This window comes from Hyla sarda, chromosome 11 (genome assembly GCF_029499605.1).
Source record: "Hyla sarda isolate aHylSar1 chromosome 11, aHylSar1.hap1, whole genome shotgun sequence".
NCBI lineage: Eukaryota > Metazoa > Chordata > Amphibia > Anura > Hylidae > Hyla > Hyla sarda.
In genome coordinates, this window is record NC_079199.1 from 23942700 (window position 1) to 23963908 (window position 21209).

A 21209-nucleotide genomic window follows, 5' to 3' on the forward strand; every position below is an offset into this window, starting at 1 on the left:
CTAATAGTTTTACTTATATATTGGTCTCTATGTAAAAAGAAAACTGAGTTGTTATGGCTACATGACTACACTAAAACACTGATACTGGGAGGAATTGCCAAAACATAATAGCACTGTATTTAATATGCTATGGTACACTAACCTCTTTATCTATCCTTGCTTAGAATCATTGAACTCCAGCAAATGGGAACAACTGTATTCCAGTCCAGCAATAGCTCTGAAGTGCGGGATTCCTTACTAAGCCTTACTCATGGGTACAATGAGCTCAGTGATTTGTGGGTAAAGAGGAAACAGAAACTTGAACAAGGTTTGGAGCTACAGCAATTTTTGCGAGAAGCTGACAGCATTAATGCAGCACTTTCCAGCCATGAAGCATTTGTGAGGGTGAATGATCTTGGGGTAAGTCCGCTTGAGAGTCTAGTTTTCTTATTCTAAGCTGACATTAGATGATACTGTCCTACAGACTTCTTGAAGATGAGGAGTTCCAAGAAAGAGATGCGTTTCAGCGGCGCTGACCAGAGATAGGCACGTCAGGTGGATTAAAGGAATTTATTGGAAAGAGAATGCAACGCGTTTCACCGCGCTTGCACGGTGAAACGCCTTGCATTCTCTTTCCAATAAATTCTTTTAATCCACCTGACGTGCCTATCTCTGGTCAGCGCTGTTGAAACCCACCTCTTTCTGGGAACTCCTCATCTGCTATTGTCCGTATGGTTGGGGAGGCTGCAGACCGGGCCCCTCTGCTCGTTCCCACTGACCATTGTTGTGTGTGAGCTCACACAACCTCCTATGGTAAGAGTTCCGAGTTACAGTGCTGGTTTACCTATATGCGGTTTTACGCTATGGAGTGCTCTCCCGTTTTTTGTTTTTTTTTTATAGTTCATTACAGACTTCTTGGCTGACAAACACACAAATTCACTACAGAAATACAGAGTTGAAGTACTTGGATTGTTGTTGTACCTGTGCATGCTCTGAGTGCGTTCAGTTTACGACATTTTACAAGTACCGTGTTTCTCCGAAAATAAGACGGGGTCTTATATTCATTTTAGTCACAAAAAACACACTAGGACTTATTTTCAGGGTAGGGCTTATTTATTTATGGGGGGCTGCAGGAGCGTGGAGGATGGGGGGGCTGTGGGAGTGTGGAGGATGGGGGTCTGTGGGAGGATGGGGTCTGTAGCAGTGTGGAGGATGGGGGGCTGTAGCAGTGTGGAGGATGGGGGGCTGTAGCAGTGTGGAGGATGCCGCACCCCCCCCCCCCCCCCATATTCCACACTGCTACAGCTCCCCATCCTCCCACAGCCCCCCATCCTCCACAATCCCGCAGCCCCCCATCCTCTGCACTCCTGCAGCCCACCATCCTCCACACTTCTGTAGCCCCCCCCATCCTCCACATTGCTACAGCCCCTCATCCTCCACACTCCTGCAGCCCCCCATCCTCCACACTGCTACAGCCCCCCCATCCTCCCCTTCCCCTGTCGTCCGCCACACTCCTACAGTGCCCCCAACCCCTCTGCCATAATAAAATACACATTTCATCCCCAGCGGAAACCAGCACTACCCCACCTTCATAGCGTCCGCAACTGAAACTGCAGCTCTCGGCGGCGGGATCTCCTTCTGCTGCTTACGTCCGTGACGTCGGGCGTGCATACGCGCGGACGTTTTAAAGCGACAGCGTCCCTGCCCCAGCTCATTTAACTTGCCAAGGGTCTAGCCAAAGGGGGGGGGGGGTAGCGTTCCGGTCCGCATTACTGGAAGCCACGGTCCGGATCTGGACCGCGGGCCGCAAGTTGAGTACCCCTGGCATAGGTCTTATTTTCGAGGTAGGGCTTATATTGCAGCCCACCCTGATAATCCAGCTAGGGCTTATTTTCGGGGTAGGGTGTATTTTTGGGGAAACAAGGTATGATTACAACATGACCAACATTTTGAAGCTCCAAGGAGGGGACTTCGGTTTGGACCACCCTTGGGTCCCTCTGATATTTATTTGCACTGATGTTCATAAATACTAAAATGTTATACATAAACCCTGGTTTTCTTTACATTATAATCCACGCTGATGATTATTTCAAAGGGTACGTCCTACAAATGCAAAGCCAGATATTTATTGGAAAGTGGATAAATATGATGTAGATTATAAAATATTTATCATAACAAACAATAAGAAACATGGTTTTTGTTATTCTGTAAATAAACATATTGTTATTCTGTAAACAAAGCCTGTTTAAATCATTTTTTATTATGTTTCAGGACCAGCTGGATACAGTCCAGAGCCTTCTGAACAGACATAAGCAGTTTGAGAAAGTGTTGGCGGCTCTCAACAATCGAGTGACCAGTCTTAGAAGAAACGGAGAGTCCCTAGTGGAAAAGGATCACTTTTCTAGTGCTCTGTAAGGACAAATTTTCTTACCAAATGTACAATGGTCTCCTAAATGGTAGTATTAATAAATGGATTGTTTAAGGGTGCACCCACTCTGTTTGGTAATGCTCTGGCATATGGGAAAAACTTCCCAAAACAGTTTTAATGGGATTTCACGAAATGAGGATATCGCCAATGTATAGTAACTGCAGTTAAAGAGTCTATTCACACATACAGTATCCCACACACATTTGATGGGCAGGATTTAAAGGGGTACTCTGCGGGAAAACATTTTCTCCCCTATCCATCTAGGGTATAAGATGTCTGATCACGGGGTTTCTGCTGCTGGGGACACCCGCGATCTCCGGGCCGGCAGCAGTGGCTTCTGGAACACGGAAGCTTGGAGCTTCCGTGTTCGTGATGTCATGCCACGCCCCCTCTATTCATGTCTATGAGAGGTTTAGCTTAGCCGTCAAGCCTCCTCTCATAGACATGAATGGAGGGGGCGGTGCGGATGTAGTCGCCAGTTATCCGGTATGGAGCGGGGTTTGCTCTGCGCACCGGATGACTGGGGTGCCACAGCGGAGATTGTGGGGGTCCCCAGCGGCGAGACCCTCCATGATTAGATATCTTATCTCCTATCCTTCGGATAGGGGATAAGATGTTTTCTGGCCGGGAGTACCCCTTTAATGCTGCAGATCTGCAGATTTTAATGTAAACTAATTAACGGAACCCAGCATCAAACCTGCAGCTTCAAATCCTTCACATTAAATATGTGCAGCTGTAAAATAGATAGCAAAATAGTTCTGCATTGCAAATATACAAATAAGTTATACTTTTAGTTAGTAATTTCTGCACATGCGTGTCTTGAAATATATATTGTGCAGCAATACAGAAATGTTCAATGTATGAAAAACTGTACATCGTAGGAACTTAAATGGCTCTCAAATTGGTTGTCACCATCTAACAGCTGCATAAAAATTTTACACAGTTTGCCTAAAGAAACTTCGAAAATGCAACAGATTTTCCGCAGCAGGAAATCTACAATACAATGCAGATTTGTTGCTACAGATTCTCAGTGTTGTTAATATAAACTAAGTTGAAGAAAAAAAAATAGGGGGTAGGGGATAAAATGTATAAAGCCGGAATACCCCTTTAAATCTTTGTGGAAATTCAGCAGCATATTGGACCCATGTGAAAGTAGACGTAGGGGACTTACCAATGTTGTGGCTGCAGCATGACAATGAAACCACAGCTGTGTGCAGTAGCCAATTGCCACCCATTGTTGGCAGTATTGGGGCCCATTCACACAGCGGCATGTCTGTCCCAGATAAATGCACTGTCTCCATAGAAAACAATAGGAGGCTGCGGCACCAAAATGTTTTCTGCCATATTCTTAAGAATTTGGCCATGTGGAAAAGCCCTCACTGGAAGATACCTCAGTCCATTGGCCACCACATGTGTGTAGCAACCTCAACATCAGATTGTACCCCAAAGAGGATAACTCAATGACCTGCAGTAATTATTTTACATTTTGTATTGGTAAGTTATATACTTTAGAAGAATAAATATTCTCATCTGACAGGATAACCCAGAGGGTATCTGATACTCAGAAGAGATATGATAATTTGGCACAAAAAAGCGAAGAAAGAGAAAAACGGCTCCTGGATTCACTGAGACTTCAGGTAATGTCGCTTTTTTTGCTCATATAATGCAGGATAGACTATTATTGAAAAATAATGTAGAACGTCTTGTGTAGGACTTTTGTTTACCTGTTTTAGCTGATATGGCCGGCATCGGTTTTCATCCACTTAAATTCCTATTTCCTTCTGATATGGTTTCCTATTGCTGATGCATTTGTCATAATGCCTCTGGCTTTGACACAAGAACAGGTGCCCCTGACTGGATTTCAGCAGCCAGGTAAAATTTTTAGACTCCAGCAGCGGGTAGCATATAGATTTTTGATGAGGTGAACTACTTAGCCTCTTAAGTGGGTTGGTGTCTGTTTAAATTATATGTAGTATTGTTGAAAATACGATTCTGTAAAGGTGAGAAATGTGTATTAGAAATTAAAGATTTTCCATTGTCAGGCCATTTTGTCAGTATCTAGTCAAAGGAGGAGTTTACTTATAATGAAAACTATTGACTGTTTCCTTAAAGGGGTAATCCAAAGGATAAGGGGATAAGATGTCTGATCAGGGGGTCCTGCCGCTGGGGACCCCCGCAATCTCGGCTGCAGCACCCCAAACATTCGGTGCACGGAGTGAACTTCGCTCCGTGCCGGATGACTGGCGATGTGGGGCGGAGGCTCATGATGTCACGGCCACGCCCGCTCATGACATCATGGCCACGCCCCCTCAATGCAAGTCTATTGGAGCGGGCTTGACGGCCGTCACACCCCCTCCCATAGACTTGTATTGACGGGGCGTGGCCGTGACATCACAAGCGGGTCATGGCCTTGATGTCACGAGCCGCCGGCGCTGCACCCGAAGCTCTAAGCGAATGCTGGATGTAGCGGGGAGATCGCGGGGGTCCCCAGCGGCGGGGCCCCTGCGATCAGACATCTTATTGCTGTCAGCATAGGGGATAAGATGTCTAGGGGCGGAGTACCCCTTTAAATGTCATTTCCCTGCCTCCTCCTGTTTAACTTACTGTTGTCCCTTGTTTAAAGGAGTTTTACAGAGATGCCACAGAACTTTTGGTGTGGATGGAAGAGAAGTATAAAATTGCCCTTGATGAGTCGTATCGGGACCCAACTAATATCCTGCGTAAATTGAAGTGGCATGAAGCTGCTGAGCGAGAGATGGATGCCAACCAAGTGCGCTTTGAAGACTTAGTAAAGGTTAGTATAGGCATCTATATAATGTACCTAGCTAAAGATCATTATTACATATATGTATAGGTACATTGTATCTACAAATTAACATTACCCCAAAGCTGGCCATTGTATTCTTGCCAGATATTATATCATCAGACCATCGTGGGGTTTATATTTAGCATTTCTGGTCATCCTACTAAAAAGCTTTTTCAATTTTAGATTTACATTTTTTTTAAATAATGCAACAGAAATCACCTTTCAATAGAAATCACCTTTCACTTCTCACACATCACATACAGACACACTTATCCCCTAGATAAGATGTCCGATCGCGGGGGTCCTGCCACTGGGAACTCCGTAATCTCTGTGCAGCACCTGGCATTCGTTTAAAATGCTGAGGGCGGGGGTCGTGATGTCACGGCCACGCTCCTTGTGCTATCACACCACGCCCCCTCAATGCAAGTCTAAGGGAGGGGCCGCCACGCCCCCTCCCATAGACTTGTATTGAGGGGGTGTGGTGTGACGTCACAAAAGGGTGTTGGCAGTGACGTCTAGACCGCCACCGCTCTGCTCCAAGCGTTCCGGAGAAATACAGTCTGAATGCTGGGGTGACTACAGTGAATACAATTACTGTGTGTTATATGTTTAAACCAGGATATCCTCCTGACATGTTTGTTTTATCAAACAAGTCTTCCTTTGAATAACTCTAACAAGATATGTTAAATGCAACATATTGAAGCCTTTTTATGTCTTTCTATGTAATTACTGTATATTTTTATTCCTGTACAAGACCCCTAGAACAACAGTTTAACCACTTTTGAGTCAGATGTTCCAATGTTTGCCTTGTAAAGAACATCTGTAGGTACAGAAAATACTGACTTTTTGATGACTGGTTTGACCTACAATTATCAGCTGCTAATACTGGCATACATGCGCCAAATACAACAAACTGCGGTAATATCCTTCACCTCCAGCCTGGAACCATTTAATAAATTACATTTCTTGTATATGTTTAGCTTCTTTTAGTTTATAACTGTTGGACTGGAATTTTATGTTCTTTACACTGCCTTGTGGCTACACCAATCCTTTTAGAGGGAATGTGTCATGAGAAAATATATATATATAAATATACATAAATAATGAAAGACTCCAACTCCCCCTCCTGTGGATTCCCCACCCCAGCATGGATCCAGTCTCTGGTCAGACAAACATAATTTGCAGAACAACTTGTAATCCTGTGAGATCTCTTGAAGTGAAACTCACTATTTGCTTGAAAATGTGTTTTCAATAAAAAAAAAGTTATACCCCAAAAGATCGCTGGAGTATAAGTTGTTCTACAAGTTATCAGAAAAGGACCTGTGGTTTAAGCGTACCTTTCATCTCAGGTGACTTTTCAGGATAAGATGCCCTGTGTGTACAGGAAAGTCAGCACTATATCTGGCCATTCTATAACTTGTATATGATATTTTTCAGCAGATTTCTGCTCTGCAGGCTTCATGTATTATTTGCAGCTCTCATAGAGCTGGTGGACAGAGCTCCCTCCTCCCCCCCCCCCCTCCATAGACTTGTATTGCTTGTCTAGCAGACACAGGACAAAGCTGAGCTGGTTTTCAGAGAAGATGTAAGCAGCTGGAGGCAGAAAAGGGAAAAAGTTTGATAACAGGAGAAAGAAGCATTTTTGTCTAATAAAATATATTACAAAGTTTCATATATTCACTTATATTATTGACAGTGCCTAATGAAGGATATATATATATAGATAGATAGATATAGATAGATAGATATATATATATATATACACATTTTTTATTTTCTATTATAAAATCATCCTTAAATCTAGCAGTTTTTATTCCGGTTATTAAAGGGGTATTCCGGTAAAAACACATTTTTTTTTCTCATATCAACTGGCTCCAGAAAGTTAAACAGATTTGTAAATGACTTCTAAAAAAAAAATCTTAATCCTGGTGAAATACAGCGAGATAAGGTAAACTACCCAGTACAGGTCACCTGTCTGACCTAAAAAGTACAGTGCCGCCTACAAAAAATCAGAGTTGACAAATCGCCAGGTACAGTTGGCATTCCCCCCGTGTTCTAAAGGAATTAAGTAATGTAATAGACAGACCCCTATTTTTTATATTCAGGGACTCTATAGTAAGACTCTATAGTATGGTCCCCAGGACTGGCGCATGGCAAATGTGGTGCCAATATTTAAAAAGGAGGCAAAAGGTAACCCCGGGAATTATAGGCCTGTTAGTTTAACCCCCGTTGTATGTAAATAGTTTGAGGGTTTTCTAAGGGGTGGTATTTTGGAGTATCTTGATTAAAAATAAATGTGTGACACCATATCAGCATGGCTTTATGAGGGATCGGTCCTGTCAAACTAACCTGATCAGATTTTATGAGGAGGTGAGCTCCAGACTGAACCTGGGGCAATCGTTGGATGTCGTATATCCGTATTTTTCTAAAGCATTTGATACGGTGCCACATAAAAGGTTGGTGCATAAAATGAGAAGGATTGGGCTGGGGGAGAATGTGGGTAAGTAACTGGCTCAGTGATAGGAAACAGAGGGTGTTTATTAATGGTACTTATTCTGATTAGATGACTGTTACTAGTGGGGACCACAGGCGTCCGTCTTGGGTCCTGTTCTATTTAATATATTTATTAATGACCTTGTAGAGGGGTTGAAAGTAAGTAATAGTAAAGTAGAAATATTTGCAGATGATACTAAACTCTGTAAAGTGATAAACACAATAGAGGACAGTGCACTGTTACAAATGGATCTGGATAGGTTGGAGGTTTGGGCTGAGAAGTGGCAGATGAGGTTCAACACTGATAAATGTAAGGTAATGCACATGGGGAGGAAAAATCCGGGCTGGGATTATGTATTAAATGGGAGAACACTTGGGACGACTGACGCAGAAAAGGATTTAGGAGTCTTAGTTAATAGTAAATTTAGCTGTAGTGACTAGTGTCGGGCAGCTGCTGCCAAGGCAAATAAAATCATGGGGGGGGGGGGGCATAGATGCCCACAACAAGGAAATAATTCTACCACTGTACAAATCACTAGTCAGACCAGACACCTGTCTCGGGTACTGTTCAGAGTAGAAGCAAATTCCCATTGCAAACCTCTTCTACTCTGTGCACAAGCAGAGATGTCAGCAGAGAGCACTGTTGCCAGACAGAAAAGAACAACTCAACTTCAGCATCTGATAATTATTGGAAGGATTAAGATTTTTTAATAGAAGTAATTTACAAATCTGTTTCACTTTCTGGAGCCAGTTGATATATATATATATATATATATACATATATAAGTTTTTTCCTCGAATACCCCTTTAGCTACCAGCTTAATTAACTTTTTTAAGACAGCTGTACATAACCTGAATATTGTTGTTATACAGAACAATCTGCTTCCTTTCCCATCAATGATGTTGCTGTCTGATTTCTAGGTAATAAAGGATGAAAGCTAAAACAGAGCTAGTACTAATAAACACATTATAGCCCTAACCCTATGATGTATCCTGAAGTATCAACATTTTAGAAAATGGTTGTTGACATTTGGCTATGCTCGGTTTCCGTCGTGTTCTTGAGCAGATGGTGATTCGAGTTTATTTACACATTCTCTATGTATTTATCTGTGACAGGTTGGACAGCAGCTGCTAAGAGAAGATCATTACGAGAAAGCCTCCATAGAGCTGAAGATGTTGGAAGTCACGAAAAAGTGGGAAGAGTTAAAGAAAAAGATGGCCGATAGAGGAGACAAGCTGCGACAGGCAGGACAGCAGGAGCAACTGATGGAGCTGCTGCAGGTCAGCCAATAACCATATAAAGATGGGGCGCCTATCCTGCAGTGGTGCCATCCTGTAGTGGTGCCATCTTGTGTGCCTACTACAGCTGGACACAGACATGCTTGCTGAAAAAACAATTACATCCTAAGACAACAGCTCTTTTCTTTCCTCCCTGGACTAATATTTATGATCTATTCAGGAAAAGAGAACAGTATTGCCGCCGTAGTCTGGGTGCACACTGGGTTGACATGGACATATTTTTGTTTCTTTTTTACGGCTGCAGTTTCCAGGTTGACGGGAGGTTTGATGATCTGAACTGGGAGCTCAGATAATCAGATGGATGGGCCAACAATTGTGGCCATAGTACAAATACATCCTTACTATGCTTGTGTCAACCTAGCCTAAGGCGGCAACTCTGTTTTTTTTCCCTTAATGGATCAGTGCAATATGTGGGTGGCATCTTAAAAGCGCAATCTTTAGATTTTCATTATATTAGAGAATGGACTCCCCCAATCCACTGTTCAGTAATATAGAGAGAAAAAGATGAGATGGAGAAATGGCCATGCACCACCTACTTTAATGGGAGTTACATAAACAGTGTAGCACTACCATCTTTGTTATTTCCATTACTCCTGAGTTACATAAACAGCAATACTGGTGGTGCAACACTCTTTACAATAAATTGGCCTTAAATAAACTGCATTCGGCAGCCATGGCTTTTTTAGACTTCCCAACCACCTCTAGTGACCACAACCAGGCCGGAGGGTGATTTGGGCCTCAAACTCAAGATAAGTGGGGCCAAAGGATATAGGATATGTCATAAATGTCTACATAGGAATAATGTTTTCTCTTAGCCAATGAAAAAGACAAATTAGATACAAAACCAAAAATCTGGGAGCTCTACATAGACCGTAAAGACCCAAAACCGAGAATACTGTGTTACACACTACCCTATGTGCTTAATTGGACTAAGAAGAAAAAATATACGGAAACAGTCCTACTAGGTAATGGGGGCAATAGAGATAGAAGTAATAGTAGAAAATTGAGAGTGAGAATCAGATATATAACATAACAATTTATTGCTTAATCATAAATAACATCCTCTGCAGGGCCCTTGCATCGGATACGACACATAAAATACAGTGAAAATAAAATAGAGAATGGATGGCTGAATCTAAAATTATACAATTTATATTATAAACATATAAAACATATGAGATGATCCCCAATGAGCGCAATTTATTTATCCATTTGGCTGTAACTTGTGAGATGGATAAAGCTGTAGGTACAGATCATTTGTACCACTGCAAGTTCTTTGTGGCCCGGGCAGCGCCGGGCCGTTGGGACACTATGTCACAAAGATCGCACTCTCTGTTACACAGCGGTGAATAGAAAAAGCGCTCAACAGTGCTGTACATACCAATGTGTTATTCTATTTCACTTATATGGCCCAGATGGCATGGAGCTGATATAATATATAAAAATCACAGGTACAGTATGTAGTAAAAGTACAGTATATAGACAAAGTGCCCGACAGCGCTGTAGGTCCCTAAATCCTGTCCCACTTTACTTGATTGTCCCTGATGGCACAGGGCCGATGTTATAAACAAGTCACGAGTAGGATACTGTGTGGGGCTGGTACTATGTACCTCTTACCTGCTCCTGGTTAGTGGATTGTATGTGATATAAACTCGTTCTGCTGGCACAAGTTGGGTCTCAGCGTGCGGGATGTGCGGAGCAGGTATCCACGAGGAGCGCACACTCTGATCTTCATATAATTAGTTAATATTTCCAAACGTGCTGTAGTTATTTAGTTCCGCTCGAGTTGGGGTACATCAGAATGTACTGCTGACAAACTTGCAGTGGTACAAATTATCTGTACCTACAGCTTTATCCATCTCACAAGTTACAGCCAAACGGATATATAAATTGTGCTCGATAGGGATCATCTCATATATTTTATATGTTTATAATATAAATGTTATAACTTTGGATTCAACCATCCATTCTCTATTTTATTTTCACTGTATTTTATGTGTCGCATCCGATGCAAGGGCCCTGCAGAGGATGCTATTCATGACTAAAGGGGTATTCCGGGCAAAAACATTTTATCCCCTATCCAAAGGATAGGGGATAAGATGTCTGATCGCGGGGGTCCCGCTGCTGAGACCCCCCACAATCTCTCTGCAACACCCGCATTCTATGCGGTTGCTGAATCTCCAGTTTCGGAAACCTCCGGGTTTCCGGGACTGGGGACGTGACGTGACGCCACGCCCCCCCCATTCATGTCTATGGGAGGGGGCGTGACTACCGTCACGCCCCCTCCCATGGACATGAATGGAGGGGGCGTGGTGTCACGTCACGTCCCCAGTCCCAGAAACCCGGAGGTTTCTAAAACTGGAGATTCAGAGAGAGATTGTGGGGGGTCTCATCAGCGGGCCCCCCACGATCAGACATCTTATCCCCTATCCTTTGGAAAGGGGATAAAATGTTTTTCCCGGAATACCCCTTTAAGCAATAAATTGTTATGTTATATATCTGATTCTCACTCTCAATTTTCTACTATTACTTCTATCTCTATTGCCCTCATTACCTAGTAGGACTGTTTCCATATATTTTTTCTTGATAGTGAAATTAGATTTGTTCATGTGTTCATTATTTATAGAGGCAAAGGGCCATATTGGACTATTGAACAAGCGTTTGCTTGGGGCGATGTCACAGGGTGATATCAGCCTTTTGCACGATAACCGCTCAGTTTTGTAGGGCCCTGAGACCATTTAGACCTCTTCATAGACCTTTGTATATATATATGTGTGTGTGTTTTTTTTTAAGTAGTCCATTATAAGAAAACATTTTAGGGTCATAACGAGATAAACATATGCACAATAATAGACAGCAGAATATGTTGTTCCCTGGTGATAGGATTGAGGTTCTGCCACAAAATCTTTTTTAAACCTGAAATCAAAGCGACCACAGATATATTTCCAAGTGCTCTCCTGTTCAGCGGCTTGATCTTTATAGGTGCTGAACTTTACTTGACACTGGAGCTTACTTACCCTGATCTTGGCAGTCAGCATTGGGTGAATGTTATATGTTAGCGATCTACTTCATAAAAGTGATGGATTTATTGCAGCTACTGATCAGATGTAAATTAATAATGCAATATATTGATTTTATTGCAATATTAACGGTCCTCTGGTGAGTGAGAAGAATAAAAAAAAAAAAGTGTACAACACCTACTAATGTTTCTAATGCAGGATGCCAAAGTTAAGATTGAGAAGATAGAGAAGGTTCTTCAGTCCCCGGAGTCTGGACATGACCTAAGAACTAGTAGGGACCTTCTCAAAGAGCACCGTCAGCTGGAAAATGAGAGCAGAGAGTTGGCTGATAAAATGAACTCCATCGTATCCCGGGCTCAGAAGATGGCCACCAATCATTTTAACTCGCAAAGGATCATGGATGAAACTATGAAGTATTTGAGGAGGTAACTGAATGTATGGGACTACTGTTTTACAAATAATGCATTTGTTTGACTAGAACAAACACTTTCTATATGCCCTGTTAAAGGGGTTTCCCCAGGCACAATTTGGGGATGACCTGTCCTAAGCCTAGGTCACCAATATGAGATCGATGGGGTGTTGACATCGGGCACCCCCAGCCAATCGACTGTTTTCTGGGGCTGCAGTGCCACCTTACACAGTGAAACTGAGCAGAAAGCAAACAGCTCCATACATTGTGTAGTGGCCATTCTTGGTTACTGCAGCTCAGCTCTCATTCGGTTCAATGGGAGCTGAAGTGTAGTAATCCAGCCTGGCCCCTACACAATGTATGATGCCGCATTAATTTTGCGGTGTTTCACTGTGTTTGCCGGCACCATGGTTTTGCAATTGAACAGTGAATAGGAAATTGATGGCCTATACTGAGGATAGATTATCAATAAATTTTGCCTGGAAAAAAACATTAAAGGGGTACTCCAGTGGAAAACTTTTATTTTTATTTTTTAAATCAAGAGGTGCCAGAAAGTTAAACAGATTTGTAAATGACTTCTATTAAAAAAAAATCTTAATCCTTCCAGTACTTATTAGCTGCTGAATACTACAGAGGAAATTCTTTTCTTTTTGGAACACAGTGCTCTCTGCTGACATCATGACCACAGTGCTCTCTGCTGACATCTCTGTCCATTTTAGGAACTGTCTAGAGCAGCATATGTTTGCAACGGGGATTTTCTCCTACTCTGGACAGTTCTTAAAATGGACAGAGATGTCAGCAGAGAGCACTGTGCTCTTGATGTCAGCAGAGAACTCTGTGTTCCGAAAAGAAAAGAATTTCCTCTGTAGTATTCAGCAGCTAATAAGTACTGGAAGGATTAAGATTTTTCAATAGAAGTAATTTACAAATCTGTTTAACTTTCTGGTACCAGTTGATTTAAAAAAAAAATAATATAAAAAAAATAGTTTTCTTCCGGAGTACCCCTTTAAGCCATACAGACATCTTAGAAGAGGGTCTCCTACTTGGTACCCACCTGTATCAGCCATAATAGAGTGCTGCTAACTGACATTGGCTCTCTGTTGGACCTTACCCACGCAAGTATTACAGTCCTATATCATGCAAAATTAATACTAAAGGGAAAATGACTGGGTCAGCTTCAGTTGGAAGGGTTTTAAATTGGGAGATAAAACCTTTTAGTGGACACATTAAAGTCTATGTAAGGTCATTTGTTTAACTTGCACCATTTATTCTACAACAGTGGTCTAAAACTGTGGCCCTCCAGATGTTGCAAAACGTCAACTCCCAGCATGCCCGGACAGCCGTTGGCTGTCCGGGCATGCTGGGAGTTGAAGTTTTGCAACATCTGGAGGGCCACAGTTTGAGACCACTGTTATGCTGCTTAGCTGTTGATATTGTAGAACAGTCGTCTCAAACTGTGGCCCTCCAGATGTGGCAAAACGTCAACTCCCAGCATGCCCGGACAGCCAACGGCTGTCCGGGCATGCTGGGAGTTGACGTTTTGCCACATCTGGAGGGCCACAGTTTTAGACCACTGTTCTACAATATCAACAGCAAAGCAGCATAACACTGCAACAATGAGCAGCACTGAAATATTAATTGTATAGATTATACATATGTATGCTCAAACTTGCTCAAAGCCCATTTCTCTTTACAGGTTTGAATCCCTACAAGAGCCTTTGAACAAAAGAGGACAATTTTTGCAAGCCAAAGTGAATCAGTACGAGTTCTATCACTACTGTGATCTGGAGGGGACATGGATCGCTGAAAAGATGCCTATTGCTAGCTCCACTCATTTTGGCAAGTCACTGGATGTAGCACAGAGTTTGCTTCAGAAACATAAGGTACCATGTCTTGTGCCAATGGGATTACGTCATAACTCCTATTAAAACACTCCTATAAAAATCATCATTGTATACTCCAGCTTCACTAAAATTATGACCTGACGTTCATAGAGGTGCAAACAAATTCTTGTGTTAGACAGTTTATTCATCTTTGCAATCATATGCAATGTGAGGAATTTCTATAATAAAGGGGTATTCTGGGCATACAAAAGGTCCCCGCTGCTTCCTCCGATGTTTTGTTTATGCAAAAACATACCAGAGTGGGATTTCCTGCAGGAACAAATTATCATAGGAAGTATTGAGCGGCGGGGACCGGGAGCCATGGGGGCAGGTATGTACAGTTTGCTTTTTATTTGAAAGAAAATGGTTGTGCTGGGTGTTCTCAATCTGCGAGGTGTCCGAGAACTCTAGTCTCGTGTAGTCTCCAATAAACTACACACAAATTTTGCAAAGCACATGTAGGTTCAATGTCTAACAAGAGTGGACTGGTTCTCAAGGACAAGGGAATGATAAATGAGTCAGTGTAGTATGTGTGTATACATAATGTATTGGCCAAAGAACAGTGTGTTTTAAAGGGTACCTTTCATCCCAAATTTTTTTTTTGATATATTATAGATTAATGTATGCAGAATAACTTTCCAATTGCATGTTATTAAAAAATATTGCTTCTTTCTATTTTATTTTCCACTTTGAATAAATGACCACTAGAGGTCTCCCTACCAGTCCTGGCCGCAAGCCCTTTTTATAGATTTCAGACTCATGCTGGAGTCCTAAATCTCAGACTGCAGCCGGGACACAGACAAGCTCAGCTGGCAGCTCTGAATCTTCTCCTCTCTGTTTAAAAATCTATGTGCAGAGAGAAGAAAGATCGGAGCTCAGATAGTAAAATGAATGAGGGCATGCATTAAGGCAGAGTCAGGAGTATGCCCTGCTGTGCTATGAGGACAGTGCTGGCTCCTGCCTGTCTGATTGACAGGCAGGGAACTGTGCTGAGCTTGTCTGTGTCCTGGCTGCAGTCTGAGATTTAGGACTCCAGCATGAGTCTGAAATCTATAAAAAAAAATTAAAAAAAAAGGGCTTGCAGCCAGGACAGGTAGGGAGACCTCTAGTGGTCATTTTTTCAAAGTGGAAAATTAAATAGAAAGAATCATATGTTTTTTATAACATGCAAATGGAAAGTTATTCTGCATACATTAATCTATAATGGATCAAAAGTTTTTTGATGAAGGGTACTCTTTAAGGAAATGTTGGGATACAATGTGTAGTTGATATGATGGAGAGAGAACCCTAGAGAAAGAAAAGATTACAAGAGTGAAAGAGGAAGAAAAAAGGAGGAAAAAAAAAATAGAAGAGAAGGATACCTGATAGTAATAGGTAACAAAGGTGCAGGTGCAATAGTAATATGTTTATTTAGTCTAAAAATGCAATTCAGAGAACCACTGGGCCCTGGTGGCTCTCAAATAACATATGAACATAAACTTAATAATGTATTAAAAAACTAAAATGATAATGGACACTTGACTTGTAATTTGTATCAAGTTAAAATTGTGTCCCATAAATAGTGTCCCATAAATAGTAACACTGCTTACCTGGTCTGCTGGATATTGCCTTTAAGGATGTCACAGTGGGCAATAGTATGTGGTACCAGCTGTGCATAAGTTATATAGTCATTTCCAGAGTTCCTACTGATGTAACCCGTAATCCTTCTGCCGTGCGGCTATGCTGCTGTAACTGGGTCACTCCCCCGTAATAATAGAATGTGTTGGTACTATCTACCGCTCACCGGAGTATCGTTGGTGGCGTGGAAGCGTTCATAGCAGTACATAGTACCAACACATTCTATTATTACGGGGGAGTGAGCCAGTTACAGCAGCATAGCCGCACGGCAGAAGGATTATAGGTTACATCAGTAGGAACTCTGGAAATGACTATATAACTTATGCACTTTATGCACAGCTGGTACCACATACTATTGCCCACTGTGACGTCCTTAATGGCAATATCGAACAGACCAGATTAGCAGTGTTACTATTTATGGGACACCATTTTATTTTAAAGACCTTCAGTAGGACCGGAATATTTAATTTTACTGATTACTCTAGAAAAAAAACACATCGAAAAGGTTAACAATAGTGTTGAGCGGCATAGGCCATATTCGAATTTGCGATATTTCGCGAATACATGGACAAATATTCGTCATATATTCGCTACATGTGCACATACGTAATATTTGCGAACATTCGCATACACGAAAATTTAGTTGAGAAAATACGTATATAAATATTCGCATATAAGAAAATTCTCGCGCATGGAGCTGCGCATATAAGAAAATTCCATACCAGAATATTCGCATATTAGAAAATTAGTGTATGCGAAAATGCGCATATACGGAAAATGCCATATCGGAATATTCGCATATAAGAAAATAAACATATGCGAAAATTTACATAGGGAAAAATTTGCATGAAAGAAAATTAGTGCATGTACAACTTCGCATATGCGAAACTTACATAGGCGAAAATTCGCATATAAGAAAATTATCATACGTGAAAATGAACATATGCTAAAATTTGCATAAGCGAAAAAAACACCTGAATATTCGTAATTGCGAATATTTAGTGCTATATTCGCGAAAATTTGTGTACGTGAAAATGAGCATATGCTAAAATTTGCATAAGCGGAAAAAAAAAAACGAATATTCGTAATTGCGAATATATAGTGCTATATTCGCGAAGTCGCGAATGTGCGGTATTCGCGAATAAAATTCGAATTGCCAATATTAGCGAGCAACACTAGTTAACAACATGGGACTTCTTATAAAGATGATACAATGTTTGACATGTTGAGCGCCACTTTACTTGAACCACATTTTTAGATGATATTTTTCCTTTTAAATACAATAGAAAATGTTATAAAAATAAAAACAGTTTATACGATATAAGCAAAAAGAAAGACACTCCTGGTGTATACAGAAGACATTTGAAGCACATTTGTTAAAAACACTATTGTGGAAAATTAAAGTTTTATTGCTGGTTGCAGCCACCCTAAATGGACCCATGTTATGCACCGTTTGCCTTGGTGGGTAGAATTGGGGGCAGACTGTGCTTTTTCCAGAAACTGTTAAATGGAAGCCAAAGAGATGGTCTGTGGTCTGTGTTCTGCAATGACCTAATGCCTCATACTGGCATATTTTCTATCCAGTCTTGTAAGGAACGTATTCATGGTAGTAAAACCTTTCCGGTTCCGCTTCATTTACATCCTATGAACAGTACCAAACAAGTGACAGAGTAGCTGCTGTTACATGAATGTTAGACTAAATGTCTGCCTGCAACAAAATTGTGATCCATGACAACCTTTTCATGTTGGGTTGGTAAAATGTTTAAAGGGGTTATCCAGGAAATTTTTATATATATATATATATATATATATATATATATATATATATATATCTCAACTGGCTTCAGAAATTTAAACAGATTTGTAAATTACTTCTATAAAAAAAATCTTAATCCTTTCAGTACTTATGAGCTGCTGAAGTTGAGTTGTTCTTTTCTGTCTAAGTGCTCTCTGATGACACGTGTCTCAGGAACCGCAAATCCCCATAGCAAACCTCTTCTACTCTGTGCAGTTCCCGAGACAAGCAGAGATGTCAGCAGAGAGCACTGTTGCCAGACGGAAAACAAAAACTCAACTTCAGCAGCTGATAATTATTGGAAGGATTAAGATTTTTTAATAGAAGTAACTTACAAATCTGTTTAACTTTCTGGAGTCAGTTGATATAAGAAAAAAAGTTTTTTTTCCCTGGAATACCCCTTTAAATGGCTTTGGCTTAAAGGGGTACTCCACTGCCCCAGCATCCAGAACGTCTTGTTCCGAACGCTTGGTGCGCGCTGCAGGGGTCGTGACATCACAGCCACGCCCCTCGTGATGTCTCGCAACGCCCCCCTCAGTGCAAGTCTATGGGAGGGGGCGTGGCGACTGCCACGCCCCCTCCCATAGACTTGCACTGAGGGGGCGTTGCGTGACATCACGAGGGGCGTGGCTGTGACGTCACGACCCCCGCAGCCCGCACCCAGCGTTCGGAACAAAATGTTCTGGATGCTGGGGCAGTGGAGTACCCCTTTAAAGGTTTTATCCAGGAATAGAAAAACAGCACAAGTTTCTTCCAAAAACAGTGCCACACTTGTCCTCAGGTATTTAATCTTGGCTCCATTCACTTCTATAGGATTGCGCTGTAATACCACACACAGCCTAAGGACGTGAGTGGTGCTATTTTTGAAGAAATCTGCTATGCTGTTGTATTCCTGGGTAACTAGTGCATGCTGCAGCTCAGCCCAGACTCTACGACTCTTAAAGGGGTACTCCACTGGAAAACATTTTTTCTTTAAATCAACTGGTGCCAGAAAGTTAAACAGATTTGTAAATTACTTCTATTAAAAAAATATCAATCCTTCCAGTACTTATCAGCTGCTGTTATGCTCCACAGGAAGTTTTTTTCTTTTTGAATTTCCTTTCTTTCTGACCACAGTGCTCTCTGCTGACACCTCTGTCCATTTTAGGAACTGTCCGGAGCAGGAGAGGTTTGCTATGAGGATTTGCTCCTACTCTGGACAGTTCCTAAAATGGACAGAGGTGTCAGCAGAGAGCACTGTGGTCAGACAGAAAGGAAATTCAAAAAGAAAAGAACTTCCTGTGGATCATAAAAGCAGCTGATAAGTACTGGAAGGATTAATTTTTTTTATAGAAGTAATTTACAAATTTGTTTTACTTTCTGGCACCAGTTGATTTAAAAAAAAAACAATGTTTTCTAGTGGAGTACCCCTCTAAACATAATTTTATAACTTTTCAAACAGCCATGAGCTGAAAGAGATGAATTGTTCTCTTTCTTCCACCCTCCTGTTTCACCATTTTATGTAATCTGTTAACCCTATATCATGCTCAGAGCTGCAGACATGGGGAAAACAAATGATAATGGTCTTGCTTAATTTTTTTCATTATCCCCCCCCCCCCTCATATTTGATAGAAAACCTACATTTTATCTTGTGATAACACATTTAAGGGGTGATATACATTTTATATAGGGTATTGCTTGATCTTTGAATGGACTCCTTTTTAATATGGCTACATTTGTCAATTCACATATATCATTGTGCTCCTACAATGTCCTTGTTAAATAGTACCGGTCACCAAACTGAACTTTTAATATATTGTTCCTTATGTAATTCAAAGAAACTTCGCTATTTACTTGCTGTTAAAATTCTCAACCTTTTATATGTTTTTAATGTGATTGAAAAAAATGGCCACTAGGTGGCTCTTTTCTGTTCCCTGCCTCAAGGCAAACAGTTAGTTTGGTCTCCTGCCAGGCTTGCAGGAGACCAAACACAGAAAGTGCGTTCAGGGCATGGGGAGGCATAGCTCTCGCAGGCTTCAGTGAAATTATTTAGCTTCGATCAGAAAAGCACATTGTTTGCACATGCAAATGGGGTATGGCGGGGTGTGAGGTGCAGGGCAGCCAGGGCCCAATGAGGTGACCAGTGACACAGAGACCTCGCAGGTTAGCTGGGACTTGTAGTTGGACTGGAGAATTTAGTGCAGGCCACGCTGGGTAGACAGATAACTTGACTTGACTGACTTGTGATTCTGGTACATCCTGGGTAACAATCACATGGGGGGAGATTTATCAAAACCTGTGCAGAGGAAGAGTGGTGCAGTTGCCCATAGCAACCAATCAGATTGCTTCTTTCATTTTCCACAGGCCTCTAAAGAGGCCTGTGGAAAATGAAAGAAGCAATCTGATTGGTTGCTATGGGCAACTGCACCACTCTTTCTCTGCACAGGTTTTGATTAATCTCCCCCATGGTACATTTTATTGAAGGTATAACACATCTTTTAATATCCAACATATATACAAATGGGGAAACAACTACAGGGGGCCCTGGGGACACTGAGGGACACCGCCTGACAGGGCAGGAAAGGTACGGGCCAACACCATCCTTTACTGGGCCACCACACAAATACTTACATTTATATTCCGTATATTCTATTTGCACTTTGAGAACTCTGAGACTTTTTTGACCCCTTGTTGTGCAGGAGTTACAAGCGGAGGTCAACGCTCACAAACAGCAGCTACGTCGTGTCCTAGAGATGGGAAACTCTTTGATGGCGAACGGCCACCCAGAATCTCGCAACATCTCTGACAAGAATAAGAAGCTGCAAGCTGCCTGGGCAGAACTGGAGGAGGCATGTGAGAAGAGGATGAGGGGCTTACAGGATTCAGTCAGCTTTCAGAAGGTTCGAGATCACAATCTGCTATGGCTGCTTCTCTCTGTCTTAGGTGGAAATTCTGTCATTCTGCTCAAATTCCGCTCTGCAAAGCCTTCTGCGGAATACTGGCGGGATTACTGTGCGCTCAAAACAGGATTGAGAATTCTGAGTTGAATTCCACAAAGTTTAAAGATATGTTCCATGTTTTTGTGGAATTCCGAAAAGCGGAATATCCACAGCTGAAATTCTGCAGTGTGAATAGGACAGTGGAATTCCCATTAGATACGATGTGCAGTAAATATTGCGGAATTTCTTTGCAGAATTTCCCAGCCTTAAAGGAGTAGTCCAGGATTGGAAACTCATCCGCTATCCTAAGGATGGGGGATAAGTTTCAGATCGCGGGGCGTCCGACCGCTGGGACCCCCGTGACCTCCCGTACAGGGCCCTGGCTCTTCGGCCAGATAGCGCGTGTTGACCACCGCACGAAGCAGCGGCCGACACGCCCCCCCCCCCCAATACACCGTTATGACAGAGCCAGAGATTGATGAAGGCAGTGCGCACCGGCTCTCCCATAGAGTTGTATTGAGGGGGCGTGTCAGCTGTCATTTCTTGCAGTGGTCGACACGCC

General features: G+C 42.0%; 1 protein-coding gene across 8 annotated transcripts in view; it reads left to right on the forward strand.

Moving 5' to 3' along the window:
* The window catches only part of SPTBN5 (spectrin beta, non-erythrocytic 5), a 278824-nt gene that overhangs the window by 71314 nt on the left and 186301 nt on the right, over positions 1-21209 (forward strand). For all 8 annotated transcript variants that reach the window (XR_008848753.1, XM_056545854.1, XM_056545855.1 and 5 more), the window contains 8 exons: positions 165-399; positions 2251-2390; positions 3945-4044; positions 5031-5201; positions 8823-8987; positions 12224-12450; positions 14131-14317; positions 20408-20608. Coding sequence is in view for 7 of the 8 variants with exons in the window: in XM_056545854.1 (XP_056401829.1) it covers positions 165-399; positions 2251-2390; positions 3945-4044; positions 5031-5201; positions 8823-8987; positions 12224-12450; positions 14131-14317; positions 20408-20608 (1426 nt within the window). In the remaining variant the exon portion in view is untranslated. The remainder of the gene's footprint in view (positions 1-164; positions 400-2250; positions 2391-3944; positions 4045-5030; positions 5202-8822; positions 8988-12223; positions 12451-14130; positions 14318-20407; positions 20609-21209) is intronic.